This window comes from Muntiacus reevesi, chromosome 1 (assembly GCF_963930625.1).
Source record: "Muntiacus reevesi chromosome 1, mMunRee1.1, whole genome shotgun sequence".
NCBI classification, from domain to species: domain Eukaryota; kingdom Metazoa; phylum Chordata; class Mammalia; order Artiodactyla; family Cervidae; genus Muntiacus; species Muntiacus reevesi.
In genome coordinates, this window is record NC_089249.1 from 215817534 (window position 1) to 215837583 (window position 20050).

Here is a 20050-nt window from a genome sequence, read left to right on the forward strand (position 1 = left end):
GAATAAATTAGCAAAATCTGTAGATGCATATAATTTTTCAAATTTTATTGAAATATAGTTGATTTACAACGTCATGTCAATTTCTGCTGTACAGAGAAGTGATTCAGTTACACACACACACACATACATATATATTCTTTCAAATTCTTTTTTTTCTTTTCATCTTCTTTTCCATTATGCTTTATCACAGGATACGGAATAAAGTTCCCTGTGCTATACAGTAGGGCCTTGCTGTTTATCCACGCTATATATAACACTTTGCATCTTTTAACCCCTTTACCAATCTTTCCTTCCCTCACCCACCTTCCCCTTGGCAAGCACAAGTCTGTTCTCTATGGCTGTGAGTCTGTTTCTCTTTAGTAGATACATTCATTAGGTACATGGTAAAGTGATTCAGTTATTTGTATATATATATATATACACCCACATATATATATATATACACACACACATTCTTTTTCAGATTCTTTTCCATTATTATCATAAGATATTGAATATAGTTCTCTGTGCTATACAGTAGGACCTTGTTGCTTATCTATTTCACATATGTACCTGTTTTTAAAACCTATTTTTCTTTTTTTAAAATTTATTTGGTTTTGACTGTACTGGGTCTTTGTTGCTGCCTCCTAATTGAGGTGTATGGAATCTCCCCAGAGCAGGGATTGAACCCGTGTTGAACCCTGAACTGCAAGGCAGATTCTCAACCACTGGACCACCAGGAAAGTCCTAGTACGTAACTGCTAACCCAAAATTTCTAATTTATCCCTCCACTGGCCTTACATGGAAGGCAAAAAGTACAGCCAAGTAGCAGAAACTACCTTTCCTCATGGAATGGACTCTCCAGTTTGCCATATCATATTCCTACAGTAGAATTTTTTTTTTAAGTAAAATATTCTTGTAACCACATATTCAAAGAAAAGGGAAATGTAGATTAAGAGGGTGTATGAAAAGCAAAACACTGAATGGTGTTTAATACAACTGCAAAATTTGTGTGTGGATGTTATAGCCATGCTTTCCGGGAAACAAACTCACTCAGAAGGACAATGCAGATAGTGGAGTGCAGTTTATTACACCGGAGGGCCCAAGGCAGAGTCTCCTCTTAGCCAAGGAACCCGACCAGCATTTGTGAAAATCTTTTATACCCCGTGTGTACGTGTTCAAACCCACCAGCCCAAATCCCTTGAGGTTTACAAAGGAAGGGTAAATACAATCACAATAACCCCATCATTCACGTGTTATGTGTTCAAACAGTTAATAATCAATAAGCCCGAGGTTATATTCCAACCAGTTAATAACCGATAGGCCTGTGGTTACATTCTGATAGATACTGTCCGGAGGCAGGGGTAATTAGTGTCTGTTTTCTCTTAACCTGGATGAGATCTTCAGGATTTCCCTGCCCAGAGGGGGTCTTATCCTTCCGTTGTCATTCCCACAGGGGCTAAGCACAGAGTTCAGAGTCCACTGGAGAGGTGGCTGAGCACGATCAGCACGGACAGGCCTGAGATGGAGTCCAGGCCCTATGAATTCCTTCTTCATGGAAAGAATACATTTTAAATCAGAATTATGCAACAACTCTAGAAGGCAACTGACATTGCAGTCCCTCAACTAGTTCTTCTGGATCCATCATTATTGGAGATGTTGAATAGTACTGCATCTTCTTTAAGCTTTGAATTGATGTAAAAAAAAAAAGTCTCTCAAGTGACTGCTACTTGCTTCCAATTTTACTTTAAAGGTCTAAGAAAAATTCCAGGACACTATCATAAAGTTTGTGCAGATTGTTGGATTAAAAAAGAGTCACAACTTAAAAGTTGAGAGTTATGTTTTATTCGGCAGAAATTTTTAGGACGTAAGCCCAGGAGGCAGCATCTCAAGTAACCCTGAGAGAACTGCTCCGAGGAGTGTGGGGAGGAGTCAGGTTGTATGGAGGTTTGCATCAAAGGGTAGGAAGTCTGAACATCAAAGGTATTTTTGTGAATTAAAGAAAACCAGATATTTCAAGTTAAGGAATTTGGTGATTTTCTATATATGAGAAAAATGAAAGAGTCTGGGTTTTCAGAAATCATTTCTTTCATATGCATCTCAGCTATCTAGGGCCAGTATCCTGCCTTTTTCCCTCAGTGCTAACCTTAGCAAGTGGCTGCTGGATCACAGGTTGTTCTTCCTGGTTGCCCTGGAGGCCCGGAATCACTGATGACTGTAGCATCCTTGTTTACTGAGATGGCAGGAAATACTCCATTTCTCAAGATCTATTATAAGACGGGATTCAGGCCTGAAAGAAATAGCCAAAACTTAAGTCCTTCCATCCCTTAATATACTCTTCACAGAACTTTAGTTTTCAAAAGCCCTTCAGGTTCTGTCTCAGCAATTTCAATGCTGTGAAGTTGGATGGGTGAGATACCACAAATAGGGAAGACAATGGGGACCAGGAGGCTGAGTGCCTTGCTAGGAGTTAGACAGACACTTGATGGAAAAGAAGGCACCAGACTCTGACCCCTCTGCCTCCCAAAGTCTTCTGGAGATTGGACAGAAAAAAACAGGTGGCAGGAGAAAAGAAATGGAAATGAAAATAGATCTGAAGTGAGGTGGAGGGTTTGAAGGGGAAAGTACAGAAGAAGGCAGACATTGAGAGGTGGAGATAAGGTAGAAAGGGTGAGGGACCGCTTCCAAGGAGAGTGAGATAAGGCAGCATATCTGGGGCTGCTGGTGAACCTCATTCCTTCAATGTCAAAACTAGACCAGAGAGGAGGAGGTTTGCTCAAGGATGTCCAGTACTTTGCCACGTGGACACTGGAACCTGAATCCAAGTCCTTTGATCCCATTCCTGGGATCTTCCTTCGGTTGATCACAGAGAAGACGAGCCAGACGGCAGAGACAAGAGAAGGACTGAGGGAGGCAGGGGCAGAGTCCTAAGAGGAGTGGATAGAGAGCTCTGCCTAAGTCTGGTAGAGTCCAGGTGGCTGGGTCCCTACAATTTTCAAGGGCCCCTAATCTTCCAGCTTCTGGTTTGAAGGCGGTGAGGGGAAATGCCTCCCGTCCCCAGCCCAGTATTCGGGGACTTTTGGAACCTCCCAGAGATGGTCAGGGGCTTTTGGAAGCATCATGGCAGGAATCAAACATCAAACGACTGATATTTCTGAACAGCCACAATTTCTTAAGAAACATTCAGAAACACTGGAAATGAAAATGCTTAAAGAGTAGGCAAAATCTGTTGAGTGGCATTCGGGAGTTACCGAAGCATTTGGAACCTCTCAGCTCTACAGTCAATTCAAGAGTCATAAGTCTGGAAGACCCTGACTTCAGTTCACTTCAGTTTAGTCATTCAGTCGTGTTCGACTCTTTGCAACCCCGTGGACTGCAGCATGCCAGGCCTCCCTGTCCATCACCAACTCTCAAAGTTTACTCAAACTCATCTCCATTGAGTCGCTGATGCCATCCAACCATCTCATCCTCTGAGGAGAACTCCTGCCTCCAATCTTCCCCAGCATCCAGTTCAGTTCAGTTCAGTTGCTCAGTCATGTCCGACTCTTTGTGACCCCATGAATCGCAGCACGCCAGCCTCCCTGTCCATCATCAACTCCCAGAGTTTACCCAAACTCATGTCCATCAAGTTGCTGATGCCATCCAGCCATCTCATCCTCGGTCGTCCCTTTCTCCTCCTGCCCTCAATCCCTCCCAGCATCAGGGTCTTTTCCAATGAGTCAACTCTTCGCATGAGGTGGCCAAAGTATTGGAGGTTCAGCTTCAGCATCAATCCTTTCAATGAACACCCAGGACTGATCTCCTTTAGGATGGACTGGTTGGATCCCCTTGCAGTCCAAGGGACTCTCAAGAGTCTTCTCCAACACCACAGTTCAAAAGCATCAATTTTTTGGCGCTCAGCTTTCTTCACAGTCCAACTCTCACATCCATACATGAGCACTGGAAAAACCATAACCTTGACTAGATGGACCTTTGTTGGCAAAGTAATGTCTCTGCTTTTGAATATGCTATCTAGGTTGGTCATAACTTACCTTCCAAGGAGTAAGCGTCTTTTAATTTCATGGCTGCAATCACCATCTACAGTGATTTTGGAGCCCCCCCAAAATAAAGTCTGACACTGTTTCCATTGTTTCCCCATCTATTTGCCATGAAGTGATGGGACCAGATGCCATGATCTTAGTTTTCTGAATGTTGAGCTTTAAGCCAACTTTTTCACTCTCCTCTTTTACTTTCATCAAGAGGCTTTTTAGTTCTTCACTTTCTTCCATAAGGGTGGTGTCATCTGCATATCTGAGGTTATTGATATTTCTCTCGGCAATCTTGATTCCAGCTTGTGCTTCATCTAGCCCAACGTTTCTCATGATGTACTCTGCATATAAGTTAAAGGAGCAGGATGACAACGTACAGCCTTGACATACTCCCTTTCCTATTTGGAACCAGTCTGTTTTTCCATGTCCAGTTCTAACTGTTGCTTCCTGACCTGCATACAGGTTTCTCAAGAGGCAGATCAGGTGGTCTGGTATTCCCATCTCTTTCAGAATTTTCCACAGTTTATTGTGATCCACACAGTCAAAGGGTTTGCCATAGTCAATAAAACAGAAATATATGTTTTTTTTGAACTCTCTTGCTTTTTCGGTGCTCCAGAGGATGTTGGTAATTTGATCTCTTGTTCCTCTGCCTTTTCTAAAACCAGCTTGAACATCTTAAAGTTCACGGTTCATGTATTGCTGAAGCCTGGCTTGGAGAATTTTGAGCATTACTTGCCCAGCATAGGGGTCTTTTCAAATGAGTCAGTTCTTCATATTAGGGGGCCAGAGTATTGGAGTTTCACCTTCAGCATCAGTCCTTCCATCTTTTATATTTTGTCCTACCTCCTTTCGAAGACAATGGGCGGCTTTTCTGGGCGCCTGGTGACCTCAGCTAGCGATCGGAAGTTGTTTTGTGAAGTTTGCTCTGCGTTCAGTTATTCTTTTGATGAATTTCTAGGAGAGAAAGTGGTCTCCCCGTCCTACTCCTCCGCCATCTTGGCTCCTCCCCCAGCATCAGTCCTTCCAGTGAATATTCAGGACTGATCTCCTTTAGGATGGATTGGTTGAATCTCCTTGCAGTTTAAGGGACTCTCAAGAGTCTTCTCCAATACTACAGTTCAAAAGCATCAATTCTTCCGTGCTCAGCTTTTTACTCTCTCTTTACTCTTTTACTCTCACAACTCTCCTATCCCTACACGACTACTGGAAAAACCATAGCTCTGACTAGACGGACCTTTGTCAGCAAAGTAATGTCTCTGATTTTGCTTTTTAATATGCTGTCTAGGTTGGTCATAACTTTTCTTTCAAGGATCTATCCTGCCTTCGACTAACTCCCAAGGGCTCCATGCCCACGCAGTTCCTCGACTATTTTCGGAAGTGTTCGGGGTCGTCCCACTAGAAGGCGCCCTCTGGCGGCGGAAATTGTCACCATTTCCACCCCTCCCCATGCCCCGGGTTGGGCCGGCACGCGCAGACGCAGTTGCGCGCCGGCGGCCGTTCAGACCGGATGTGGTTGCTGCTGAGGTCACTTTCCGGCGGGTGACGGTGCGGACGGGTCAGAAGCGTAGAGGCGGCGGCAAAATGGCGGCGCCTGAGGAGCGGGATCTAACCCAGGAGCAGACAGAGAAGCTGCTGCAGTTTCAGGTAGCAGCGAGCACTCGGTGCAACGAATGTTGCCGCGGGCTAGGGAGTGGGTCCCTAGAGGAGCCCAGAACCCTGCTCTGATTGGGCCCGAGATTCTTCTCAAACCAGCAGACGGCCCCCTCCCCCCCAGCCGCCAACTGCCCGGCTAGGTGCCCCCGGCCTCCGAACCTCTGTCTGTCCCCGGCCTTCCAGGAATAGCTGCGGCCTGACCGGCTCTCGCTCTCTCACATCAGAGGGTCAGCTCTCCAGGTTCTCCTTAGCGGTGCCCGTCCTCAGCCATCCTTTCCAACCAGGTTACCGGTTGGACCCTCTCCGCCCACGACTCTGGATCCGCTGAGATGCTTAATCCCCACCGTGGAGTTGGCCTCATTTCGGGTCTCCGTTAGAGCCTTTCACCAATTTCCCATGCCATTCCTACAAACATTTACTGAGGGCTTTTTAGGTGCCTGGTCCTGTGTTGGGCGCTGTGGTAGGGTGGGGGCCATTCCTGCCCCCACCCTAAAGGTGTGGGAGGACACCTCGTGTTGAAACGATGCGGCATTGTAAATGTCATCTGTGCCTTCTGACGGGGTTTATTTCCTGGAGCTGATTCCTGGACTCTCGGGCTTGACTACTCTGCTTGAGGAGGATGGATGGTACACTTGCTGCAGTTGGCCTCATTTTGGTGGATGTGTAGGTTAAAAACTTTTGACACTAAGCACCTTATCCCTGAGCTGGAGAATCCGGTTGGAGGAAACTTAGGTTTCTTTGGGTCTGTGTTACCCTAGTGGGTACCAGTTTATTTCTACAGTACATATCTTAAGTGTTTACCCCCTAAGGACTTTGTGGAGATCACAGTGAGTTTATGGATGTTTAAAGGACTTCATAAACAGTAAACTTCTCTCAAACAGTATTGCAACTGTTAATCCTTATTTAACTTAGGGTAGAATTAAAGTTAGTGGTACACTTATTTCCTAATACAAACTGTGCTAAGTATTCATTGATTCCGCGGTATTTACCAAGAACTGTAGTGCTCAGGCAATAACACCAAATGGTTAGAATACCATTTATTGAGTGTGGTGTTGTAAGTACTTTGCTAAAACACTTAGCATACTAATGTATTTTATACAACAGTTTAATTGTTTAATACAACAATTGTATTTAATACAATGGCCCTATGAGATTCATATGGTTACAATCTCTATTTTAAAGATGAGGGATATGAGGCTTAAGAAGTAACATGCCTAGTTTACACAACTCGTTGGTTATGGTGTCAGATTTAAAACCAGGTCCATTGAATTTCCTCAGCATTTCCTGAGTTCTTGAGGTGATACTGTGCAACACGTGGAAGTAGCAGTGTGCAACTGAAAGTGGAATGCTTGTGCTCTAATGCTGTGTTTTTTTTTCTCCTTTTTGTAAGTTCTAGCTTTTCTGTGGTTTCTTTGATTTCACTGCAGTTAATTTTGAAGTGTTTTTTCTTAAATCACGCAGTGGGTTGGAAGCATATAGATTGGAAAATACTGTCATAGAAGTAGTTGACATTTGATTGGAGGTCTGAGTAGAGAAATTGATGACACAGCAGATTAGAATTAGAATGAATAAAGAGCGGACAACTTGCTTCCACTTCCTGGTAGACCACTAATTTCAGAGTTTTGTTTAACTTTTGGCAGATCATTTTATTCCTTACAACTCTTGAGGGATAAGCCCCCCGTATGGTTTTAAAGTGTAATGAGGTGATGTGAACCATAAGTCTTGAAGTACTAAGTCTGGTCCTGGAAGAACATGAATATGTGGTAGCATTTCTGAGATAAAGTGCATGGAAACCTCTGTTTTTGTCTTCACTGGATATTTCTATCAGTAAGAGGTGAGTAGCAGGTTAGAATTGTGTTGATTGCTTTATTTAATAAGGCAAGTACATTTTACATTTGTGTGTTCTCTAAGCAGTTGCTTGGATCAGGTTCATTATCCGGATTACCATTAACACTCTGAAATTTACTAGGTGTTAAGCATTATACCAGGTATTTGATGTACATTAACTCTTTTAAACCTTTTTGTAACACTGTAAGGTGTTAACCCCAATTCAGTTTATTGACGAAGAAACAGGTTCTATGGGGCCAGGTGACTTGCTGAAGTAGTAAGTGACAGGGATTTAGAAATCCATGCCCATAGCCATCTTGCCTATAAGCTCATGGAGAAGCCAGATATATACATAACTAATGGATATTTTTCAGTATATTAGTGCTCATAAGTATAATAAACATAGTGGTATAAACCAAGTGCTGTGGAAATTTAGGGAATAGTAGTACTGATGAAGGTGGGAGGGGTAAAGAAGATGGCTTAGCAGTTACCATTAAGTTTCTCCTGTGCCTCAGGCATGGTGCTAGATAGTTTATAACCATTATGCTTAATTCTCACAATAGCCTTGTAAATTTGCCACAGGAGGTATGCCTCCTAGGTAAGGAAATGGGTCTATTGAAGTATTTTCTCCAGATAATTAAGCTATTAAGTAGTGGGGATGGAATTAGAATTAGAAATCTAGTGAGTCTGGATCTGAACTTAAAGACTGGTCTCCTTCCGCTGTTCTTTGCCACCTTGGAATGAAATAACTGGAGGTGGGCAGGAATATGTTCAGAGCTGAGGTATGGCTATGAAATAATGTGGAATGTGTTTGTTGTGATGGATTTGGAGAATTGGAAGTTGAAAATAAGACTGGAAAGGTAAATTAGAGCCAGATTTTGGAGGCCTTTCAGAGCAGTGTTCAGTGGTTTAAACTTTAATCTGTAGGCGTGAGGAGCCACCAAAGGTTTTTTCTAACTCTGGAGTGAAGTAACACTGGGTTTCAAGCTTGCTTCACTAAAAGTATGGAGCATGTGCTTGGACTCTCCACAGGGGTCAGAACAGGACGACACTGCTAGGAGTCAGTTTTTAATTTGTTGCTTTATTTTGTATATTGAAATTAGCAAAAAGTGAAATGTTTTGGAAATCTCAGGTTTCTTCTGTTTCACCTTTTTTGTGACATGTGATTTGATTCGAACTCCTTAGGGTATATATAGCAGGTTCTGAGTCCATCTTATGTCTTTTAAGATTTTTCTAGTTATTTACTTCTCTTTATTTTGGATCTAGTTGAATATGAATAACTGATGCCATATTTATTTTAGGCTGCTTCAAATGGGAAATAATGGGTTTGTTTTTTTTTTTTTTTTTTTTTTTTTGAAATAATGGGTTTTTAGAGGAGCTAATGCAAATATGGGGAAGGTCATGTGTATTGAAGTCCATTTTTCCAAAGTTCCAAGTATAGCAGACTTCCCGGTATACTGCCTCTAGGTTGTTGTTTGAACACCTGGAGAAGAATGACATGGGCGAAGAGAAGGGACTAAAGGAGCTATGCATGGCCAGGAGAGGAAGAGTTCTTTTCTTCTTGTACAGGAGTATGAAATTTGAGATTTGAAGGTGTTTTTATTTTTATGTTGTTTAAACACTTATTGGGCTTCCCTGGTGGCTCAGATGGTAAAGAATCTGTCTGCAATGCAGGAGACCCAGGTTTGATCCCTGAGTTGGAAAGATCACCTGGAGAAGGAAATGGCAACCCACTCCAGTATCCTTGCCTGGAAAATACCATGGACAGAGCACCCTGGCAGGCTGCAGTCCATAGGGTCAGAGTCAGACACGGCAGACTTGAGTGACTAACACACACACATACACTTATTGAACATTTACTTTATCCAAAGTGCTCTAGAGGCGTTGTACCATTAAGTCCTCCCAATAAGCAAGGTGTAGGTTCTGGTGTTGGTGAGTAAACTAGGATCAGGAGATAGTTTACCTAAGGTTAGCAATGAGCTTAGAATCCAGAAGTCTGGTTCTCTTTCCTGTCACCTAACACTACCTCTCTGGCTTTAGGTGTTGATTTTGTTTTCAATTACAGGTGAGTGAGTAGAGCCAGTAGAAATAGTATGGGGCACTTTTAAGAAAGTCCAGGAGTGTGATTCTAATCCTGGAAATCATCGCTAATATGAATTCTCTTAATCTCCTCTACATGACGATGTGGACTTTTTAAGAGAAGGGAAGAAGAATCCCCCAAAGTGGAAGTGAACAAGGAGCACCATTCTCTCACTTCCATACCCACAGGTATGAGAGAGAAAATGGGAGAGAGGGCTTCAGAGGGAGTATTTTCAGGGAAAAGCCAAGCTTCAGTTAGAACATGAAAGTGAAGGAAGTGCTCAGGGAATTTAAGGATGGATCTCAGGGATATAGCTGATATAACAGGGCTTTTAATTCTAAACAGAATCCTAAATATGTGCTAGACTACTTTCCAGGAAGTTTTGGCAGCCCACAGTCTCACCGAGAGGATGTGAGATGACCTGTTTCTCCACATCCTTGCCAGCATTGGATGGTATCTTTTCAGTTTTTGTCAATCTGATTAAATTTTCAGAGTCCTTATCTCAATTTGCATTTCTAGTGATAGTGGTAGTTATAATTCTTGATTTTTGTTTTGCAGTCACTTGAGTTTGAACAGCTAATGCAAACACTTGTTTTAAGCTATTTCAAACGGGAAAGAGTAGGGACATAAGAGTGACGGATTGGCTTATCGGCCTTTGTTTTTAAAAAATAGAATGCGTGTGTCCCATGTTATATGGAAGTTAGTTTTCTGGTGGCCAAATAAAATGTGCCAATTTTCAATTTCACTGTTTTATAAACTCCTGATTGTGGCTGAGATTGAAGTTCTTTTGGCTATTTATGGTTAGTTATATAGATTCCCTGTTTATCCTTTGTTCACTTTCTTTTGGATTATTTGACATTTTCTTATCAGTTTGTACAAGTTCTTTATACTGGACATGTATAGCAAATATTTTCTTTCATGACATCATTTATCTTTGCTTTTATCTCCACTAAACAAATGTTGTTTAAAATTGTCGTCTGATTGCCTTTTTGTTCTTTCTGGCCTTTTGATTGTCTATTTTGTGTAAGAATGCCTTCCACTTAATGAGGTTATACAAATGTTTTCTCTTGTTTTCAAAATACTTTACAGAGTTATTTTTAAAATCAGGTCTTTAATCCATATGGAATTAATTTCTGTATATATGACATGAGAAACCAACTTCACATTTTTCCAGTAAAGACTGTAGTTTAGCTAAATAGTCAGATCTTCCCCCAACTGATTTGAGTAGTCCTCTTTATCATTCTTCTCGATAACCTATTTGCTAGTAGCATTACTGAATTAATAATACCAGCTTTATGTCAAGTTTTAATATCTGAGAGGACAGGACTCTTTGCCTATTATTTTTTTAAATTATTGGTAATCTTGCAAGTTCTTTCATGTACATTTAAAAATCATTTTGTGCAGCCATGGAATTACAGAAATTGCTAAATATATTAATTTGGGACTGGTTGAAGTTCAGGAACATGTACATTTCTTTATTCAGATGTCACATGTCCTTTAAAATATCTTTGGTAACTTTCTTTTAGATTTTTGTATGTTCCTTATTAAACTTATTCCTAGGTATTCTGTAGTTTTGGTCACCCTGTGAATGGGATACCTGTTTATTTCTAAGTGGTTACCAATAGAAACACTGGGATTTTGTATATTTATCTAGATTTTTTTTTAACTTTATCTTCTCTCCAGTTTCTTATCATGTTTTCTGATCATTACTAGTTTTCTAACTGATAATTTTGTAGTTTTATGTCTTGGGCTCTTTTAATAGCAGTTTTATTGAGATATAATTCACATATCATAAATTAATCCTTATAAAGTATACAGTTCAATGGTTTTAGTATATTTACAGAGTTGTGCAGTCATTACCACTGTTTACTTCCAGAGCATTTCTGTCACCTCAGAAAGAAACCCATTAGCAGTCACTCCCCATTCTTTCCTTCTAACTCCTGGTAACCACTAATCTATATTCTGTCTCTATGGATTTTGCCAGTTCTGGGCATTTGGTATTAATGGAATCGTACACTACACAGCCTCTTGTGCCTCACTTCTTTCATTTAGCGTAATGTTGTCAACATTTATCCATATTGTAGCCTGTATCACTACTTCATTTTTTTTTTCATGGCCAGTAATTCATCGTGTGGATAAACCACACTTTGTTTATCCATTCTTCAGTTGATGGCCGTTTGTATTGTTTTCACTTTTCAGCTTATAAATGCTGCTGCGAATTTGCATACCAATTTTTATTGGGACATGTTTTCATTTCAACTAGGAGTAGAATTGCTGGGTCACATGGTAACTTTAACTTTTTGAGAAATTGCCAGACTTTTTTCAAAGCAGTTATACCATTTTCCCTAGCAATAGTATGTGAAGGTTCTTGTTTCTCCACATCCTTACTAACACTTGTTAAGCATTCATCTTTGAAACCTTCCTAAAAGTGTGAGTCGTTATCTCGTTGTTTTGATTTGCATTTGGCGTGCTGCGATTCATGGGGTTGCAAAGAGTCGGACACGACTGAGCGACTGAACTGAACTGACTGAACTGAATGACTTAAAAAATGATGAGCATCTTTTCTTAAGCTTATTGGCCATTTAGGGCTTCCCCGGTGGCTCAGATGGTAAGGAATCTGCCTGCAATGCAGGAGACCCAGGTTCCATCCCTGGGTCAGGAAGATCCCTGGAGAAGGAAATAGTTACCCACTCCAGTATTCTTGCCTGGAGAATTCCATGGACAGAGGAGCCTGGTGGACTGCAGTTCATGTGGTCGTGAAAGAGTCGGACAGGACTTAGCAACTAAACAAAAAAGATACTGAATTTTGTTCTGTGTGTTAACGCAGTAAATCCTTGTTGCTTGTCTGTTTTATGTATGGTAGTTTGTAGCTTTTAATTCCATTCTCCTCCTAATTTATCCCTCATCTCTCCTCTTATTTCCTTCCTTTTTGGTAACCATGAGTCTGTTTCTGTTTTGTATCTAGATTCATTTGTATTATTTTTAGATACCATAGATAAGGGATATGATATTTATCTTTTTCTGTCTTCAGTTCAGTTCAGTCACTCAGCCGTGTCTGACTCTTTGTGACCCCATGCACTGTAGCATGCCAGGCCTCCCTAGTGAGTGAAAGTGGAATCGCTCAGTTGTGTCCGACTCTTTGTGACCCCATGGACTGTAGCTTACCAGGCTCCTCTGTCCATGGGGTTCTCCAGGCAAGAACTGGAGTGGGTTGCCATTTCTTTCTCCAGGGGATCTTCCCGACCCAGGGATCAAACCCGCATCTCCCGCCTGCTTTACCCTCTGAACCACCAGGGAAGCCCTAGGCACTGTCAATAAGGGGAGGAGTGGGTGGCTCCTCAATGGCTGGGATGATCCTCCCGCTCATTAGCATATGAATTCACTCGCAAAACCTATCCGGACCACATTCGGTGGCCTGAGCCCTTGCCATCGACTGTAGCCCACACCCTGAAGCATGGCTTCTCTCTGAATCCTAACAAATCCACCTCTTACTTTTTGGCTCGGCTTGAGTCCCGGGATAGAGCTGAAGGACAGGAGGAAAAAGCAGTGGGAAAAATGTGCCAAGGAATCCCCTTCATAGCCTGTCAGAAAATTTGCTAGATATCTGACCAGTGCTCACAGTTTCCATTGGCCTGATTCTTGGCACAGAGAAGAGTAAGGACAGAAGAACCCCCACAGGCTTGGGTAACAGCTACTGGGCCCCAGCAGACAGTGCCTCTGGGACATACCGAAGAGTAGCCTCTCCAGAGTCCCTCAATTGCACCCACTGTTCGCGGGGTGTTCAAGGAAACGAGAAATGAGAGATTGTAAAGAAATTAAGATTTTGTTAGGCATATCCCTCCAGCCGTAGGAGCGAGGACCGCCTACCTTAACCAGAGGTCTTCTGGAATCTGAGGCTGAGCCGCGTGAGCTTTCAGCTGAGTTCATTTTTCGCTGTCCTGGTTTCCAGCGCGATGGGCCTCTTGTCACTTCCCTTGCTCTGGGTTTTCTTCGTGTTCCGCTTCTACCGCGGGAGTGTCGCTGAGTTGGGCTCCTGCTGCGCTTGGCCTCCTCTGCGCAGAGGTTGTCTCAGCCAGGTTAAACCCAAGGCACGGCGCCAGAGATGTCAGGCGGATGTGTGCTCCTGCTGCGCTTGGCCTGCTCCGCGCAGAGGTTGTCTCAGTCAGGATAAACCCGAGGCACGGTGTCAGGTGGGTGTGTGCTCCTCGGTTCTTGCCTCGTCACAACAATGATTTGGAGCGGTGGACATTAAAGCCCTCGGTGCGTCACAGCTCTTGGGTCTTGGACAAACCGTGTCATAGCTCTTAGACAAATCAGTGTTACAGCTCTATTTTATTTAGAAGATAGCAGGAGAATCCATCCTTGAAGAAGAGAGTAGGGTGGAGGAGCATGCCAACGCGGGGTGGGGGGGGTGTGGGTAGAGAGAAAGAGCTTACGCATGCAGGGGAGAGAGAAAGAGCATACGCACGCGGGAGAGAGAGCGAGACCCATCACCAATTCCCGGAGTTTACCCAAACTCCTGTCCATTGAATCGGTGATACCATCCAACCATCTCATCCTCGGTCGTCCCTTTCTCCTCCCGCCTTCAATCTTGCCTAGCATCAGGATCTTTTCAAATGAGTCAGTTCTTCGCATCAGGTGGCCAAAGTGTTGGAGTTTCAGCTTCAACATCAGTCCTTCCAATGAACAGTAATCAGTGATCAGTCCTTTCAATGATCAGTCCTTCCGGCCATGTGGAGATACCCCATGTCCAAGGTCAGAGAAACCCCAGTAAGATGGTAGGCACTGGAGTGGCTGTGAGGAGATACCCCACACCCAAGGGCAAAAGAGAAGCCCCAGCAAGATGGTAGGAGGGATGAATTCATGTTTAGAATCAAGTCCCATTCCCGCCAGAGACTCCTAGATGGCTCAAATAAACTTTGTGCGCACCAGGTCCCAAGGACCCCACAGAGACTGAGATAGAACTGTGTTTGAGCATCTCCTGTGGAGGGATGGGTCAGCAGTGGACTGCCGCAGGGAAAGGGGTCTGGGTGTGGGTATGGCATAAGTCCTCTTGGAGGAGGTCACTATTAATCCCACCATAGAGCTACCAGAACTTACACAGGACTGGGAAATAGACTGTTGGAGGGTAAACAGAACCTTGTGCACCGGGACCCAGGAGAAAGGAGCAGTGACCCCACAGGAGACTGTCTTGGACTTGCCTGCGGGTTTCCGGCGGAGGTGTGGGTCGGTGGTGGCCTGCTGCAGGGTTGGGAGCATTGAGTGTAGCAGTACATGCATGGGATCTTTTGAGGGAGGTCCTCATTACCTTCATTACCTCCACTATAGTTTGGCCCCAGGTAAATAGCAGGGAGGGAATATAGCTCCAGCCATCAACAGAAAATTAGATTAAAGATTTACTGAGCGCCCATTAGAACTAAGACCCAGTTTCCCCCTCAGTCAGTCTCTCCCATCAGGAAGCTTCCATAAGCCTCTTATCCTCCATCAGAGGGCAGACAGACTGGAAACCACAATCACAGAAAACTATCTAATCACATGGACCATAGCCTTGTCTAACTCAGTGAAACTAAGCCATGCCATGTAGGGCCACCTAAGATGGATGGGTCTTGATGGAGAGTTCTGACAAAATGTGGCCCACTGGAGCAGGGAATAGCAAACCACTTCAGTATTCCTGCCTTAAGAACTCCATGAACAGTATGAAAAGGCAAAAAGATAGGATACTGAAAGATGAACTCCCCAGGTCGGTAGGTGCCCAATATGCTACTGGAGATCAGTGGAGAAATAACTCCAGAAAGAATGAAGGAATGGAGCCGAAGCAAAAACAGCATCCAGTTGTGGATGTGACTGGTGATGGAAGCAAGATTCAATGCTATAAAGAGCAGTATTGCATAGGAACCTGGAATGTTAGGTCCATGAATCAAGGCAAATTGGAAGTGGTCAAATAGGAGATGGCAAGCATGAACGTCAATATTTTAGGAATCAGCGAATGAAAATGGACTGGAATGGGTGAATTTAACTCAGACGACCATTATATCTACTACTGTGGGCAATAATCCCTTAGAAGAAATGGAGTAGCCCTCATAGCATAGTTCAAAATGCAGTACTTGGATGCAATCTCAAAAAGGACAGAATGATCTCTGTTGTTTCCAAGACAAACCATACAATATCATGGTAATCCAAGTTTATGCCCCGACCAGTAATGCTGAAGAAGCTGAAGTTGAACAGTTCTATGAAGACCTACGAGACCTTCTAGAACTAACACCCAAAAGAGATTCCTTTTCGTTATAGGGGACTGGAATGCAAAAGTAGGAAGTCAAGAAACATCTGGAGTAACAGGCAAATTTGACCTTGGAGTACAGAATGAAGCAGGGCAAAGGCTAATAGAGTTTTGCCAAGAGAAGGCACTGGTCATAGCAAACACCCTCTTCCAACAACACAAGACTCTACACATGGACATCACCGGATGGTCAATACCGAAATCAGATTGATTTTCTGTCTTACTTGGTATGATATTTTCCAGGCCCATCCATGTTGCTGTAGATAGCAATATTTCATTCTTTTTTATGGCTGAGTAATATTTCATTGTACATATGTGTGTATGTGTGTGTACACACTGTAGCTGAAGTGTAGTTGGTGTACAATATTATATAAGCTACAGGTATTCAATATAGTGATTTGCAAATTTTAAAAGTTATACTCCATTTAATAGCTATTATAAAATATTGGCTTTATTCCCTGTGTTGTATGGTATGTCCTTGTAGTTTATTTTGCACAGTTTTTTTGTACTTCTTAATCCCCTGTCCTTATATCGTTCCTCCCATCTTCCTTCTCCCCACCAGTAGTCACTAGTTTTCTCTCTGTATCTGTGAGTCTGCTGCTTTTTGTGTTATATTCACTAGTTTATAGTATTTTTTCGATTCCACATGTAAGTGATACTGTATAGTATTTGTCTTTCTCTCTTTGACTTACTTAGCTTAACATAATACCCTCCCAGCTTCTCCATGTTGCTGCAAATGGCAAAGTGTCACCTTATTTATTTATTTATCTTTAACCTTTTTTAATAGATCAAAATTTTTAAATTAATTAATTATTTTTATTGTGTTGAGTCTTAGTTGCTGCACCGGGCTTTCCCTAGCTGCCAAGCAACTAAGGGTCTACTGTCTGGTTGCAGTGTAGTCGCTTCTCATTGCCGTGGCTTATCTTGTTGCAGAGCACAGACTTTAGGGTGTTTGGGCTCAGTAATTATGACACATGAGCTTAGTTGCCCCGCAGCATGTGGAATCTTCCAGGACCAGGGATCAAACCTGCATTGGTAGGTGGATTCTTTACCACTGGACCACCAGGGGAGTCCAGATTTTGACTTTTTCTTGTTTTGTGTTTTTCAGGTATATAACCAGGAGTGGAATTGCTGGGTCATATTGTAGTTTTGTTTTTAGTTTTTTGAGAAACCTCCATACTGTTTTACACAGTGGCTACACCAATTTACATTCCCACCAATGGTGTACAAGTTTACCCTTTTCTCTATATCCTTGCCAGCATTTGTTATTTGTGGTGTTTTTATGATAGCCATTCTGAGAGGTGTGAAGTGATAACTCATTGTGGTTTAGACTTTGCATTTCTCTAATAGCTAGTGATGTTGATCATCTTTTCATGTGCCTATTGGCCATCTGTGTGTCTCTGGAGAAATGTCTGTTTCAGTCTTCTGCCCATATTTTGATTCCATTATTTGGGGTTTTTTTGATGGTGAGTTGTATGAGATGTTTGTAATATTTTGGATATTAAACCTTTGTTGGTTGCATCATTTGCAAATATTTTCTGCCATTCCTTTAGGTTGCTTTTTTTTTCTTTTTTGATGTTTTCTTTTGCTGTACAAAAGCCTTCGCCTTTGATTAGGTCCCATTTGTTTATTTTTGCTTTTGTTTCTTTTGCCTTGGAAGACTGATCTAAGAAAACATTGCTATGATTTATGTCCAAATATTTTTGCCTTTGTTCTCTTCTAGCAATTTTATGGCTTGATGTGTCATATTTAGGTCTTTAAGCCATTTTTATTTTTGTGTATGGTGTGAAGGAGTGTTTCTCATTTCATTGTACTGTCCAGCTTTTCCAGTACCACTTGTTGAAGGGTGTCTTTTCTCTGTTACATATTTTTACCTCCTTTGTCATTAATTGACTGTAGGTGAGTGGGTTTATTTCTGTCCTTTGCCCATTTTTTAATTGGGCTATTTCTCTTGTTGTTGAGTAGTAAGTATTCTTTATGTATCCTGAGTACAAGTCCTTTTCAGATATATCATTGGCAAAATATTTACACTCATTCTCTGAGTTGTCTTTTCAGTTAGTGGTGTCTTGGAAGTTTTTTAATTTGATGAAGTCCAGTTTACTTGCTTTATCTTTTGTTGCTTGTCCTTTGGCAGTCATATCTAAGCAACCATGGTGTAATCCAGGGCTACAAAGATTTTCACCTGTTTTCTTCTAAGACTTTTGTAGTTTTAGCTCTTATGTATAAGGTCTGATTCATTTTTAGTTAATGGATTTTAGATAGGGGTCTAACTTCATTCTTTTGGATGTGGATATCCAGTTTTCCCAACACCATTTCTTGAAAATATTATTCTTTCTCTATTGAATAAGCTTGGAACCCTTGTTTAAAATCAGTTGACCATAACTAAGAATTTATTTCTGGACTCTGATTTCTATTCCATTGGTCTATATCTATCCTTATGCTGTTACTACACTGTCTTTGACTATTGCAGTTGTGTAATAAGTGGAAGTCAGAAAGTAGGAGTCCTCCAACATTGTTGTTTTTCAGAAGTGTTTTAGCTATTCTGGATCCTTTTCATTTCCAAATAAATTGTAGCATCACTTGTGTCAATTTCTGCAAAAAAGGTGGCTGGGACTTTGATAGGAATTACCAGCTGGGGCTTTGATAGGAATTGCTGTTTACTCTAGATCAATATGGGGAGCATTGCTATTTTAATACTAAATCTTTCAGTCCAGGAATATGAGTCTTTCCATTTATTTAAGTCATCTTTAGTTTCTCTCGATGTTTTGTAGTTTTCTGTGTACAAATCTTGCACTTCTTTTTATTAAATTTATTCCTACATATTTTATTCTTTTTAATGATACTGGGAAAGGAAATGTTCTCTTAATTTTATTTTCAGGGTCATTACTAGTGTATAGAAATACAGAAATATAACTGATTTTTGTGTACTGATTTTGTGTTGTTCAACTTGGTTGAAGTCATTTTTAGTTCTCTATTCATTTTTTTAAAAAATTTTTTAGTTTTTTCTATATATAAGATTATGTTATCTGTGAATAGTTTTACTTCTTATTTTCCAATCCGGGTGCCTTTCCCCCCCTTCTTGCTTAAATGTTTTAATATAATGTAGAATAAAAATGGTCAGAGCAAACATCTTTGTCTTGTCACAATCTTAGGATGAAATCATTTAGTCTTTGACCATTATTATACTAGCTGTATTTTTTTTAATTTATTTATTTTTAACTGAAGGATGATTGCTTTATAGTATTATTTTGGTTTCTGCGAAACATCAACATGAATCAGCTATAGGTATACCTATGTCCCCTGCATTTTGAACCTCTCTCCCACTCCCTCCCCACCCCACCCTTCCAGGTTGTTACAGAGACCTGGTTTGAGTTCCCATTGGCTGTCTTTGCATATGGTGATACGTGTTTCCATGTTACTGTCTCCATACAGTCCACCTTCTCTTTCCTCCTCCCCTCTCGCCCACCTTGTCCATAAGTCTGTTCTCTGTGTCTGTGTCAGCTGTGGATGTTTCTTGGATCAGGGTGAGAAAGTTCCCTTCTATTTCGAGTTAAATTTTTATCATGAAAGGGTGTCTTGGGTTCTTAAAGGGTTATATGAGATAGTGCATGTAAAGTACCTGATAAACACTAGGGCTCTATCCAAAAAGAGGCTGTTTGGGAGATTGTTCAGTTTTGCACGGTTTTTTTTTTTTTACATTTCTGTATTTTTCCAGGGAATATTTGACAAAAGAGTAGATTCCTTTCTAAAAATTGGAATTAGAAGATAAACACTTATCAAGTAGCTTAACATATACTTGAAGGAGTGCAAGTCCTCTTCAAAAAGAATACATACAGAAAGTATTTTAAACAGAAGACTTGTCTGGTATTTTTCACATATACAGAATTAACTCTTATTTGGGAATTAAAAGTGTTAATTAAACTTTGTGAAGTTTTTTCACTTGAAAATTCAAATTTAGCTTATAGTTTTAGTATCCTTGGATACATTTTCTGTAAGTTTAATATTAATACATTGTGTTTCATTAGCTTTTACCTAGTCTTTTCACATGCAATATGATGACATTTTGATTCTTTCTTTCTTTGTTAATAGGGAGTCTTCTGTAAAGATGTATGTTCACTCACCTATTTAGTTACACTAAGTTACAGTATGTATAGGGCCTCCCTGGTAGCTCAGCTGGTGAACAATCTCCCTGCAGTGTGGGAGACC

At 41.4% G+C, this 20050-nt stretch overlaps 1 protein-coding gene across 2 annotated transcripts in view; it reads left to right on the forward strand.

The window, feature by feature from the left end:
• The first annotated feature begins 5546 nt into the window (after positions 1 to 5546).
• Positions 5547 to 20050, forward strand: part of FAF2 (Fas associated factor family member 2) — a 61389-nt gene continuing 46885 nt past the window's right edge. For both annotated transcript variants that reach the window (XM_065918236.1, XM_065918237.1), the window contains exon 1: positions 5547 to 5651. In XM_065918236.1, the coding sequence (XP_065774308.1) occupies positions 5589 to 5651 (63 nt within the window). In that variant the 5' untranslated portion in view covers positions 5547 to 5588. The remainder of the gene's footprint in view (positions 5652 to 20050) is intronic.